This window comes from Sapajus apella, unplaced genomic scaffold, assembly GCF_009761245.1.
Source record: "Sapajus apella isolate SASKATOON/1434 unplaced genomic scaffold, GSC_monkey_1.0 scaffold3, whole genome shotgun sequence".
Taxonomy (NCBI): domain Eukaryota; kingdom Metazoa; phylum Chordata; class Mammalia; order Primates; family Cebidae; genus Sapajus; species Sapajus apella.
The window spans coordinates 32,339,733-32,354,060 of NW_022436943.1; the positions used below are offsets into that span (position 1 = coordinate 32,339,733).

General features: G+C 35.1%; 1 protein-coding gene across 1 annotated transcript in view; it reads right to left on the reverse strand.

The window, feature by feature from the left end:
• Positions 1 to 3,724: 3,724 nt before the first annotated feature.
• EIF3E (eukaryotic translation initiation factor 3 subunit E) overlaps positions 3,725 to 14,328 on the reverse strand; it is a 59,661-nt gene continuing 49,057 nt past the window's right edge. The window contains exons 11-13 of the mRNA XM_032251779.1: positions 5,392 to 5,494; positions 4,979 to 5,113; positions 3,725 to 3,907 (exon numbers count right to left, since the gene is read on the reverse strand). Of these exons, the coding sequence (XP_032107670.1) occupies positions 3,869 to 3,907; positions 4,979 to 5,113; positions 5,392 to 5,494 (277 nt within the window). The 3' untranslated portion in view covers positions 3,725 to 3,868. The remainder of the gene's footprint in view (positions 3,908 to 4,978; positions 5,114 to 5,391; positions 5,495 to 14,328) is intronic.

Here is a 14,328-nt window from a genome sequence, read left to right on the forward strand (position 1 = left end):
GGTTGTAGGTGTACCTATCTTTCATGCCTTTCCTTCTACCTCTTCCACTTTCTCTTCTGCTACCAATGAGATTGCAGGACCAATCCCCTCCTCAGCCTAATCAATGTGAAGACAAGGATGAAGACCTTTATAATGATGATCCATTTCCACCTAATGAATATTAAGCATATTTTCTCTTATTTCCTCATTCTTTTCTCTAGTTTACTTTATTGTAAAAATACAGTATATAACTTACAAAATATTTGTTAATCAACTGTTTATCAGTAAGCACTTAGTTCCTTTGTGGGAGTGGTAGGTTATACATGGATTTTTTACTTCATGTAGTAACTTTTGATTCTTGGGTTACTGGAGAATAGGCATCCCTAACCTGTTGTTCAAGCGTCAATGGTGTGTATATATGGTATGCATATGTGTATCTGTGTGTGCAATAAGGCAATAAAAACAAAGAAATTATTAACACAAAAGTTACGGTAGTGTTTACTTTTTAGGGGCAAAGAAGAAAATACAATTACTGAGGGGCTCAGAGGTTCTTCAGTTACTAGGACCATTCTATTTCTTAAGCTCAGAAAGGAAGCATTGGTATTGGGTAAATGCATGTTTTTTTTTTTTTCTTTAAACTGGACATTTGCATATACTTTTGTATAGTTCATATTTAAAAAGGATAAACACATATGCTTGTGAATGCATAGAAAAAATTTTAAAGGACTCGAAGCAACTTTTCTTTTTCACTTAAGTTTCATGAATGCTGTTCTTTGAAGTGTTTATAAAAGCTGCTAACACACAGGAGGATGTACTACCTACCAAATGGCAAAGAAAAAAAAATTAGTAAGTACTTATTTGCTGCTCAATACTTTACTGGAACAGTCTACTTGTTATCAAACTTAAGGTTAAGCCCCAAATGAAGTAACTTTTATTATGGAAACAAAAAATATGTTTTAACAATGAAAAAGTGTTGTTAATGTACAAAAATGGCCATTAGTTGTATGTAGTCTTTCTCTCATTGATACTAGTAATCCACAGTGGCATCATCTTTCAAGTTCAAAGAGTGGCAACAAGTGAAAAGAAAAAAATGGTAGAAGTGAGCATTAATTATTCATAAAATAGATAATCTTGAAGAAGCAGAGTATAAATAGAAAAAAGAAAAATCAAAGACATGTTCTTCAGAGTTTTCTATGTTCCAATAGGTCTTGTGTGTAAGGGGCCGCTAGTATCCAATGATTATACCAGTAGAAAAATAGAGTACCCTTTGCTCTCACTGGAAGATAATGGTTCTGTGAGACCTAGAGTTTGGTGGATCAAGATCCATTCACACAACCTACTAAATATGTATGCCTTAACTCTTTGCAATTTCAAATTATAAAGCAACAAGGAATGATGTAAGGAAGATTAGTGTAATATAACTGAAGAGTCTTTTCCTTACTTTAACTTGTGCTAAGTACTGCCTGAAGCCAGCAGTCCCCAACTGTTTTGGCACCAGGGACCGGTTTCGTGGAAGACGATGTTTCCCCAGATGGGGAGTAGGCCACATTAGAGATGAATGTGCAACCTAGATCCCTCTCATGCTCAGTTCACAATAAGGTTCATGCTCCTGTGAGAATCAAATGCTGCCACAGACTGGTACCAGTCCACAGCCCAGAGGCTGGGGACTCCTGCCTTAGGTAACTATCTGAGTATGCTTCCTCATCAATAATATATAAATAATATCACCTAAATTTTAATATTTCCAGGCTTAAGCAAGGCATTCAAATGTTAAGATTCCTTTCCTTCTCCTTATTTAGAGAAACAGAGGACATGAAAAAGCCTGACACATGATAAATACTATTGGCTTCCTATGACACACAACAAATACTGATTATTGACCTTCTATTTTTCCTACCTAGGGCTTTTACTAGTCCACTAGGGCATATTTAATAACAGCTGAGCTACGTAATCAACTAGAAATCTTTTTTAGCTATTAATGTGGCTTGGTTGAGCTAGTCTTAAACAGTGATTAATGATGTCTCCATATAAGAACTTTTGGCCCTTTGGTTACTGGTGAAGAAGGAAACATGGAGGAGGTCTTGTTTCCTTCCTTCTCAACTGAGAACGTCTTTCTCAATTACACATAGCCTGAGTAATTATGCAATTTTACATAGTTCTGTATAACTATGGCTCTATTTAATAAAGATTGGAACTTTTAATTCATGGAATTAGCTGCTACAAATATGGAGAGTCTGTTCTATCTTGTTACTGACGTCACACGTTGGCACCATTTTGTACTATCAAGAATCCTCTTTATATTTCTGTATTTTTTCCTGTCCTATACTTAACATTTTTGTAACACTGGTTACGAATGAATAAAAAATTAGCCCTTGGCTTATCCTAACCAATAATCTTCCTAGTTTCAGCATCTTTAGACTAAAGCTTAGAAGTACCAATACCCCAAGCCAAGGGATGGAAACCACAGCAGGTCAAATGCCCTTGGACTGTTTTTGTTAACAGTTTTGCAGGAACACAGACATAAGCATTCATTTACATACAAAGGCTGCTTTTGTGCTACATGACAGAGTTGAATAGCTAAAACAGAGAACATATGGCCTGCAAAGCCTAAGATTTAATATCTGGACTTCTACAGGAAAAGTTTATAGACACCCATGCTAAGTTTAATATTGGGAGGTCTCCATGCTCTTTCAATGGCAGATGTAACTTAAATACTGTAGTCTCCAAACTTAACTGAATATGGAATGTGGCCTGATCAGATGTCAAATAAAAGAACAATATATATGTATCTTTTATCTTTGAACCTCCTCCTTGAGAGCAGTGACAAGTTTCTGTCATCTGACTGGCTGTCAGTTCAACAACCAAAGTGAAATATCAAGCTACTTCTATGTAAAAGAGACCCCATGAGGGCTTTGTATCTCTTAAATGCCTCAAGTATCCAGTTAACAGTATGTGCTTGCATTTAACAATTAGGGAGACACTTATAAAATTAGACCTACATGCCTAGTCTCCATAACTATACAGTGAGTGACTGAGGAGCCACTTTAAGAAATTAAGCAACAAATGGTCTCAAACTGGAAACAACTAAAATATCTTTCATGTGGTAAATCAATACCATGGAATACAATTTGGCAATAAGAAGAAATGAGCTACTGATTTTGTGTGTGTGTAGAGGCATATATATATATGTGGGTGTATATATATGTATATATACATATAAATGTATGTGTGTACATACATATATATGACAACTTGGATGGCTCTCAAGAGCACTGTGATAAATGAAAAATCTAATCTCAATGGTTGTATATTATGTAATTCCATTTGTATAACATTCTCCTAATGACAAAATTATAGTGATGAGGAACAGATTAGTGATCCCTAGGGTTAGAGCTGGTTGGGAGTAGGTATGGCTACAAAAGGGTAGCATGAGGGAGATCATGATGATGATAGTTCTCTCTCTTGGCTGCAGTGATGTACATAAATCTACACATGTAATAAAATGGTATGGAGCTATTCACATACCATTTTATTACATGTGTAGATTCACATACAATGTTGGTTTTGATACTGTACCATAGTAACATAAAATGAAAAAGTTGAGGGATACTGGGTTCAGCCTACATGGACTTCTCTGTACTATGTTTGAAACTTCTGAATATATAATTATTCCAAAATAAAGTAAAAAAACAAAAAACAAAAAAAACCCCATAAACTTGTACATGCAAGAAAACTGACAGCAAAATAAAATGAATCATAGTCAATTTTATTCCAATTCTTCAAAATTTATACTCAATATGCTGTTTCCAAAATGTAAGGTACCCTTTACATAATAATTTTATTATATCATCTTTCCTTTATAGTTTTTTCACTGTTTCTTAATGGTTCTTCAGTAGAATCCAGAATCTTGAGTTGCCCAGTTAGGAGCCTAAAATATGCAAAAAGAAATCAACAGGGTAAAAAGAAAATACTTTTGGAAAAAGCTAACATAGAAGAAAGTGACAAAGCATTTACTTTAGCACTACTCTTGCCAAACCATTGTAAGATCTCAACTCCTGTGATTACTAGATAGATGTCAGATGTCCCACTTAGGACAAAACCAACTTATCAAAATTATTATCTGACATAGTTTTTGGCCAATTAAAATATATAGCAATAACAGTATCATTAATACTGGAACAATAAAAAATACAAATAAATCCTGAAGCATACGGAAAAAAAACATCATATGAAAGTTATTTTCCAGGCTCAGTTATTCCAAACTTGGTTAAAGCATGCAATTCGCATTCCAATGCATCCTTCTCTTTCGAACTAAAGGACTATTCTGTGGACAAAATTTGTTCTAAAATTTCAATCAAAAGGGGTTTCTGCACATTCCACAACTGTTTCCTAATGACTTCCTATTCTCCAGTTACACATATTCATAATGTCTAAACAACATTAAAAATAGTTTAGGATTCCAAAATTATAAGGCCATTCAAGTTTCTTTAATATCTAACATGCAGGATCTCTACCAAAATGGGAGATTAATTTTTCATATGAATATCAGATGAAAGATAATGAAATTTGTATAAGATCAGGACTAATACATATAATAAGATCAACATTTTTACATAACTGTTTCTTTAGATTTAGAAAGAATACACATTTTGAACACTTGAAAGAGAGCTACACATGTAAGTTATCATCTGCCAGTATCAAAATGATGTGTTGAAAACCCTGAGGAAATGAGTTAATGAAGTCACACAGGAAGAGTAAAAGCAAAAGAAAAATAGTTATAATGAACTGGAACACAATTTCTTTTTCAGTTTCCATGTTTAATACATATAATACAGCTAAGAAAAAATTCATTTCTGTTAAGTAATTTCTTAAACAAAATGTTCATACCTTTAAAGAGAAAAAAAATCAGCTACAATTCATATTGACAGACTTCCAAACTTCATGTAACAATTACATGGTTGCTAAATCCCAGACAGAATAGAAAATGTGTGGTTCTTACCTCTGACCTGCTATTCTGATTAAGTTTCTTCTCAATATTCATGGCCAACATCTGGCTTCTAAAAGAAAGGCTTTTGGTCTTTTCAATCACTTGCTGATAGGGTGAGACTGCATTGTTACCCATAACCACATGACCCTAAAAGGAAACACAGGGAAACAGATCCTACAATGTTAATAACTTTCTCAGTAAGTAATGAGCATGACATAACCTTTGCATATATTTTAATGCACTGTATAGAGATGACAATATTTACCAAGCAAGAAAAAAATATGAGGCTGCTGTTGCCTTCAAAGAACTATTTTACATTGAAACAAAATAAATTATTAAAGGAGGTAATAAAAGGTCCTAGTTAGGAGTTCCTAAAAGTAAAATCAGGAACTGACAGTATATAGCATAGCTAACATAATACTCACCAATTTAGAATCAATCTTGGCATCCAGTCTTGCATTTCTAATCAAATTTACAATCCACCTTTCAGCTTCTTCTGGAGTCATGTTCAGTTTATCCGCCAACATGCTAATGAAAAGTAAAAACAGCAATGTTAATTAACTGGGTCCAAAAACTTAGTTTTGTGTACACAGTCTTGACTCACTCTCTGCATAGTGACTTTTTGGTATTTCTGGATCACCCTTCTCTTACATACCATGACCCCTACTGTCTGATTTGTTCATATGCTTCTGCCTATTGACCTGTAGTATGCACGACCTATTCCCTTCACCAACTGGACTGTAAAATTCTTGAGGGGAGGATGCTACATTCTGTATTTACGGAAATCCTCCAGGTTCTAGAACAGTACTTTACATTTATACCAGATGCTCAACAAGTAATGATCTAAGAGATTAAAACGCTTTTATGATGTTTCTTCTATATAAGGGTATATTAAAAGTCAGCCCTCCATATCCACAGGTTCCACATCCTCAGATTCAACAAACCATGGATAAAAAATATTTGTGGAAAAAAAAAAAAACCCAACAATAAAAAATAACCATGCAAAAATAATACAAATGAAAAATCAATACAATATAACACCTATTTACATAGCATTTACATTTTTAACAGAACCTCGAGATGATTAAAAGTATGAGATAATATGCATACGTTATATGCAAATACCTTGCCATTTTATTTAAGTCACCTGAGAATCTATGAATTTTGGCATCCAGGAGGGTCCTAGAACCAGTCCCCCAAGGACTAAGGGACAACTACGCAATGGTTATACAAAGTAAACCTTTGCATAAAGAAGACATGAAAAAGATACTTGCACACATATTTCTAGCAGCACAATTCAAAATTCACTTAGAAACCGACCTAAGTGCCCACTGACAAACAAGTGGATAAAGTAAATGTGGTATATATAAACCATGAAATACTACTCAGCCATCAAAAGGAAGAAAATAATGTCTTTTGAAGTGACTTGGATGAGTTGGAGGCCATTATTCTAAGTGAAGTATTGCAGGAGTGGAAAACCAAAAACCTTATGTTTTCATTTATAAGTGGGAGCTAAAAGTTATGAGCTAAAACCTCAGAATTCACCATTATATTATTCATCCATGTAACAAAAACCGTATGTATCCCAAAAGCTACTGAAAAAGTAAACCTATAAGGAGCATCAGTAATAAGTAAAATCTCAGGAAAAACATAAGTAAAACTCAGGGGCAATGTGTATGTTTATGCTATAAACTGTGGGGTCACTCCCTGGAGCTATATACTATATAGCCTATATGGCCACTGAATTTGATAAAAGAGACAGAGGGAAAGGACCAGACCATGAAGATCTTGATGTAAAATACTCTTTGATATCAACCAATCTGCATTTTGTATTTTTCCAATTTTATGATCAGGTTGAAGAGGGCCATTGCAATGCTTAATTTACCAGAATTAAAAACACAGCAGTCTTAGTAGGTTGTCAGTTCAGCTGATGGAAGAGTACCTACATATGCATGTATAATATTTAAGAGTATGTAGTATACATACATGTATATATATGTTTGTCTTTTATCTTCATTGAAACTATCAAGTCTCAGCTAAAACAAGACCCTCCATAAGCCTCCTAAGACACCTCTCCCATCTGTGATACATCATTTGAGTGCTTTCATAGCACCTATTTTTGCTGTAGTTGTTTTATTGAATATCTGCTTCTAAGGCAGACTGTATACATGTACACAAAGTGCACACACCATATCCTCCTCATTCACTGCCATTATGTCCAGCAATTAGTAGCATGATGCCTCGTACACAGGATACAATAAATATTTACTGTCTGACTGATTCCTATTCTAGTCACTTGTAATTGTTTTATTGAATATCTGCTTCCAAGGTAAACTGTATACATGTAAACAAACTGCACGTACGGTATCTTCCTCATTCATTCATTGCCATTATGTCCAGCAATTAGAGCATGATGCCTTGTACACAGAAGACAATAAATTTTTACTGTCTGATTGATTCCTATTCTAGTCATTACCCTAGCTCAGGCTCCATTACTATTTCTTAGTCTTCTAACTCTTTACCTCTTGAGTCTCTTCAATCTATCTTACATAGCTACCAGGTTAGTTCTACAACCAAACTATTGTAGTTCCCACTTATCTGTAGTTCCATCTTCCTTGGTTTCTGTTATCAGCAGTCAATCCCTGTCTGAAAATATTAAATAGAAAACTCCAGAAATAAACAATTGGTAAGCTTTAAATTGTACACTGTTCTGGGTAGTAGGATGACAGCTTGTGCTGTCCTACTCTGTCTCACCCAGGACTTGAATCATTCTTTTGTCCAACATATCCATGCTGTATACACTACCCACCCATCAGTTATATAGTAGCTATCCCAGCTAACAGATCAAGTGTCCTGATATCACAGTGCTTGTGTTCGAGGAACCATTATTTTACTTAATAATGGCCCTAAATTACAAGAGTAGTGATGCTGGCGTTTTGCTATAATTGTTCTATTTATTATTAGTTATTGTTGTTAATCTCTTACTGTGCTCAAATTATAAATTAAACTTTATCATAGGTATGTATGCACAGGGAAAAACCCAGTATGTATTGGGTTTGGTACTACCTGTGGTTTTAAGCATCCTCTGGGGATCTTGGAACATACCCCTTGGATAAGGGGTACTATTACACCCAGTTTATTCCCAAATTCCTTTCAATACTTTTAACTTTCCAAGTTCCCATTATCCTCTTTCATAAATACGCCAGCCAAACCAAACCAATCCTTTTCCTTTGCTAATATTCACTCAACAAAATATAAACTGTGTTACATGCTGTTGACAAAATATCCTCTGTTGTCAGCCGTTATGGAGTTTAAGTCAAGGGGGTCTTGACTTAAATGTAACTTGATCTTGGGGGGGCAGAGGTTATAGTGAGCTGAGATGGCATCACTGCATTCCAGCATGGACAACAAAGTGAGACCCCATCTCAAAAAAAAAAAAAAAAAAAAAAAAAAAGGAAAAGTGGAAGGAATTATCTATGTGAGATGCAGAAAGGTCTACCAGTTCTAAGCTGGAGATTTGGGAACAGCTTACCTAAGGAAATGATATTTACTCAGATTTTTAAGACAGTAGAATGAAAATTCCATTCTAGGCTGGATGTGTGGCTCACACCTATAATCCCAATACTTTAGAAGGCTGAAGTCAGAAGTTTGAGACCAGGCTGAGCAACACAGTGAGATTCTGTGTACATGTGTGCATGGACACAGACATACACACAGGCTGAGCAACAAAGTGAGATTCTGTGCACACGTGCGCATAGACATACACACACACACAGGCTTGGTGACTTGCACCTATAGTCCCAGATACTCGAGAGGCTAAGGTGTATCATTTGAGCCCAGCAGTTTGAGACTGCAGTAAGTTATGACTATACCACTGTACTCCAGCCTGATGACAGAACAAGATCAACAAGACCCTGTGTCTCCATAAAAAATAAAAAGCAGGCCAGGCTCAGTGGCTCACGCCTGTAATCCCAGCACTTTGGGAGGCCGAGGCAGGTGGATCACCTGAGGTCGGCACTTTGAGACCAGCCTGACCAACATGCAGAAGCCCTGTCTCTACTAAAAAATACAAAATTAGCTGGACGTGGTGGCGCATATCTGTAATCCCAGCTACTCGGGGGGCTGAGGCAGGAGAATCGCTTGAACTGGGGAGGCAGAGGTTGCGGTGAGCCAAGATCATGCCATTGCACTCTAGCCTGGGTGACAAGAGTAAAACTCTGTCTCCAAGAAAAAAAAAAAATTTCCTTAGGTAAGCTGTTCTCAAATCTCTTTGTTTGCACTGTGCTTGTTGATCACTTATTTGTTGATCTTTACTTAGTGAATCAAGTCAAAGAAAAACCTGAAATAAGGGCCAAGGAATACTAGTATATTATTTACGGCATCTCAGTTTATCTAAGCTATTGATTATTACTCTGAATTAAAGAATGTGGAACTAGTCTAGTTTGTTTTAAGTAACATGAAAATACACAACGTAAAAGAAACTAAGTGTTTAACAGACCTGTAATCCCAGCACTTTGGGAGGCCAAGGCAGGAGTATTGCTTGAGCCAGGGAATTTGAGACCAGCCTGGGCAACAAAGCAAGACTCCGTCTCTGCAAAAAGCAAAGAAAACAAAAAGCAAAAAAATGACTAATAGAAATAATCAAAATCTACACTTCTGTTCCAATCTAGCAATTTTATACAGAATAGTACAGATTTTTAAAATAAAAGTGTAATATCCTATCAAAACTTAAAAGACAAAAAGTTGTCCCCCTGGTGGTCTAGTGGCTACGGGGCAAAAACACTAAAAAACCAATTAAAAAAAAAAAAAAGACAAAAATGCTTACCTCATGTTACTGAATATAATTCAATTTATCAATAAACTAAAAGACAAAATCCAACAACATGCAGAATTTCTGAGAAAAATACCTAGTTCAATCCAGATTTTGAACACCAAGATTTCTAGATTATTTAGATTACACTAAAAATCTCAACCTTGTCTGTAGGCAGCTTAAGGTAGATACTTAAATATGTTCTGTAAATCCCTTATAAATATCTTTAACCTAAGTAGCTCTCCTACTCAACTGACACACAAAAAACACAATATCAAATATGTTAAATAAGATATGCACAGAATTCTTAAGGGCTACTTCAAAAGCCAAAGCCAAAAAAAAAAAAAAAAAAAAAAACTCATCCTCAGTTCAATTTAATTAAACATGTTCATGCTTCTAGCACAAAATGAAATACTTTTTTGTTTTCAGAAAGTAAAAAATACCAGAGATCCCATTTATGGACACAGACATATGTCTTGATTTAGGGAACCGATTCAACTCTAGATTTTCTGTCAGTTTTTCACTGCATAATCGTTTAAATGGTCTTCCTTTTCTGAACCGTCCCCTAGCCACCATCCTCCCTCACCCTCTTATCTCAACAAAGACTTGGAAAAATAAGGATCTGGGGAACCTATATTTCACCTGTCTTGTTAATTACCTCTTTGCATAACCTGGCTTTCCAAATTTTATATGATGGCACAATTTATTTCAAAATACTGCTGACTTAACAATTAGAATATAAGAACCACTGGTCTAGTTTTTACTGAAGACTGTTGGCCAACTATTCAGCACATCCAAAGAAAAGTAATCCAAATCTTTTCTAATTAAAGACAATAATTAAAGATTAAATGTTAAGTGCAAACTGTTTAACTGTATGATTGGGAGGATATAGGACAAGGAAAACAGGAGAAAACTGAGAAATGCTAAATCCTTATGTGACAACTGAAAATTCTCACTGAACTTCCCAACATCTCTTTATAATCTTATAATTAACTAAACCTTATTGATAATGCAAAAATGCAATGATAATGGCCTTTGAAACTGTTTATCTCCATCTGGAAACACACCTTTCTATTTCTCCCAACTATCAGTAAGTAATTCTAAATATAAATTATTATGAGGTAATAAATATTAAGACCTAAAATGTAACTTAACAAAATAAGCAAAGTAGAATAACTTCAAAACTTAAAGTAAGCTCCACTGGGAAATTACATTAATGTATGCTCCAACATGTTTATCATATACATTCAAAATATTACTTCCATACTTTGTTTTTATCTACAATTGAAAACTGGTCCAAGAATTATTTTAGAACAACAGCTTTTAAATTTCAGACACATACCATAGCTGATAAAACTATTCAGCTATACTAAATTAAACCCCACCACAGTAATCTTTTTTGACAGATGTTGCATACTTTATGGTAAACAGATTTGTAACTTATCCTACATATCTATAGGCTTATATAAAAACATTCTTAATAATACATTTTTATAAAGCTATGATTATCACATGTGCTTACAGGCATTTAGTCAGGAAATCTATTAACAGAGAATGTTCTGAATTACAAATGGAGTTTAATAATCAATTATGGGTTTTATAATACTATTTTCAGCATTAGAAATGTGTCCTTTGGCGGAAGAAAAGAAAGCTGAGACATATCCTTCCCCTCTCCCTATCCCCCAAAAGATAGAAGCATCAAATAACTTTAACTAGAGGTAAAAATAAGCCAGAATAAACGAGTGAATGGAATAACTTGCCACAGTTAGTATTCAGTGTAAAAAGTCTAGTTTGGGGCTTAAAGATATTCCATTTAGAGAGTTATCAGGATTCACTGAACCTATCTAATTTTCTTCTCATTGCTCTTCAAAGCAGAGTGACTAGAGAACGATATGGACATATTTTAAATAATGTTTAATTTCAAATATAAAATTTTGAAATTTCCTAAAATTACAAATATTTTCAATAATTCGTAGTTTTATATTTGTTTGTCTACTTATTTAATATCCGCTTCTTCTGGATTTTAAGCTCTTTGAAAGTGTACTCACTACTTTCTGTTCTGTGTTTGGCCAAAAGGGGCACTCATTAACATCTGTAATGTTTTCTTTGGAGAACTATACTACTAGTTAGGTTGCTATTAATTAATTATACCTTAATCATGATATGTAACATATTTAACGTTTAGGAAGCTAACACTAATTTTTAGAAAATGTTTTGCATATTCTTAAAGTACTAAAAATATAGAATTGGAGAACAAATGAGTGTTTGCTAGAAATTAAGGAGAAGATGGCAGGGAAGAGAATACCACCATAAAGCAGCAGCTTGAAGGTGATAGAAATGTTCTATATCTTGAATGTATCAACATCAACATCCTGGTTGCTATACCTTTCCATGGTTTTGCAAAATGTTACTAATGGGAGAGACTGAGTAAAGAACACAGCGGGGGGGTCTCGTTATTATTTCTTAAAACTGATACAAATCATCTCAAAATAAACAGTTTAGCTTTTTTTTTTTTTTAAAAAAAAAAAAGCCAGATCTTGCATCAAAATCCCTTAGAGGATCTTTTTAAAAACATAGTCACTGGGGTCTCCCCCCAGAGATTGTTTTTGTTTTTTAACTGTTAGGCTCAGTCATCCAGTATTTTTTATTACTTGAGTATGCAATGAGTTTCCCATTTGATTCTAATGTATTATCAGTACTACAAAATCACAAATTTACAGCAATGATTCCCCAAGGCTGACTGCAAAAGAACCACCTGAGGTTTAATCTCAGATTCTCAAGTCTATATCCCAGAGATTTTGAGTCAGAAGGTCTGGGATGAAACCAGGAAATCTATTATTTTTAAGCTTAAATTCTGATTGTTTTACTTCTCCAGATGATTTCAACGTACAGCTAGGTTTAAAACCTCGGGATCAGAGAACAAGTATTTTTTTTCCTATGTATTGTTTAAAGGTAATTTTGAGATCTTGTTAGTCATTATTGTAGATTTCAAGTCCTTGGAGCCCAAATTAAAATGTTAGCTGTATTTATCAAGTACCAACATAAATACTTTTTATTTCCAGCCACCGTCTTTCTAACCCATTAAAGCATCTTTAAAAACACAAAGAAGCTTACCTTCTTAATTCATTTTACAACAAAGGTATTAAATTACTGATTTTTTTTCACTCATTTTAGCAGGCTGTAATTACATACCTTAAAAATTGGTGACCTAGCCGGGTGCGGTGGCTCACACCTATAATCCTAGCACTTTGGGAGGCCAAGGTGGGTAGATCACCTGAAGTCAGGAGTTGAAGACCAGCCTGGCCATCATGGTGAAACCCCATCTTTAAAAAAAAAAAAAAAATTGGTGACCTAACGCAGTGGTTTTTGATTCTGGCGTGCTTCGGAATACCCTCAAGATACAGCACAGCAGCCCTGATGCAAATCATAGCATAGCCTACTCAGTAAATCTGATTCAAAAGGTTAGGGTGGCTACAAGGAGTTTGTAAAACAAATTCTACAGAGATTCTGAAACACAGAGTTAAATTGACTTAGTGTTTTCATCCTTATCCTCTGGCTCAACTGATACACTAAATAACAAATTAATCTAAACCTGACATTTCTGAAAATATAAATTGTTCACAATATAAAAGAATATATAGGCCAGGCGCAGTGGCTCACCACTACAATCCCAGCACTTTGAAAGGCCGAAGCGGGCGGATCACTGAGGTCAGGAGTTCGAGACCAGCCTGGCCAACATGGTAAAACCCCATCTCTAATAAAAAAAATATAAAAAATAGCCAGGTGTGGTGGTGGACGCTTGTAATTTCAGCTACCCAGGAGGCTGAGGCAGGAGAATCGCTTAAATCTGGGAGGTGGACACTGCAGTGAGCAGAGATTCCGCCACCACACTCCAACCTGGATGACAGAGCAAGACTCTGTCTCAAAAAAAAAATAAAGAAGGAATTTATAATGAGGTACAGTCCAATGAATATCAGATACCTATTAGTCCAGGGTCTATCAAGACCTAAGCACCTTACTGTCCTCAAGCCTTAAGTTTCCTGGCTACATAACAATGCAGTTGTTCTGAGTCAGTGTTAGTCAAACTGTGTTCCAAAGACGTGTTCTAGTAGTCAGAAGAAAAGCTGAACAGAGCTATAGGACAGGCAAGGTGAATGGGCTCTGCTTTGATCGGCTTATATACATATATAAATAGATATATTCATATACACAATACTGCATTTGAAAATAAGTCGTAGTGCCACACACACAGAGATTTGGAAGCCATGCTTCAAGATCTTGAAATGTGAGCCACCTTTAAAGTATACCATACTGAACACATATAAATACATTTTCAGATATAAAACATTTCCATCACTACATAAAATTTACTGAAAAGTAACTGTGTTATTGGATTAGAAGATCCCTAAGATTTCTTTCAGATTGAAAATTCTACTACAGTATTTGAAAAAACACTGGGCACAAGTGGCTTACGCTTATAATCCCAGCACTTAGGGACGCCAAGGCTGGTGGATCACTTGAGGTCAGGAGTTTGAGACCAGACTGGACAACA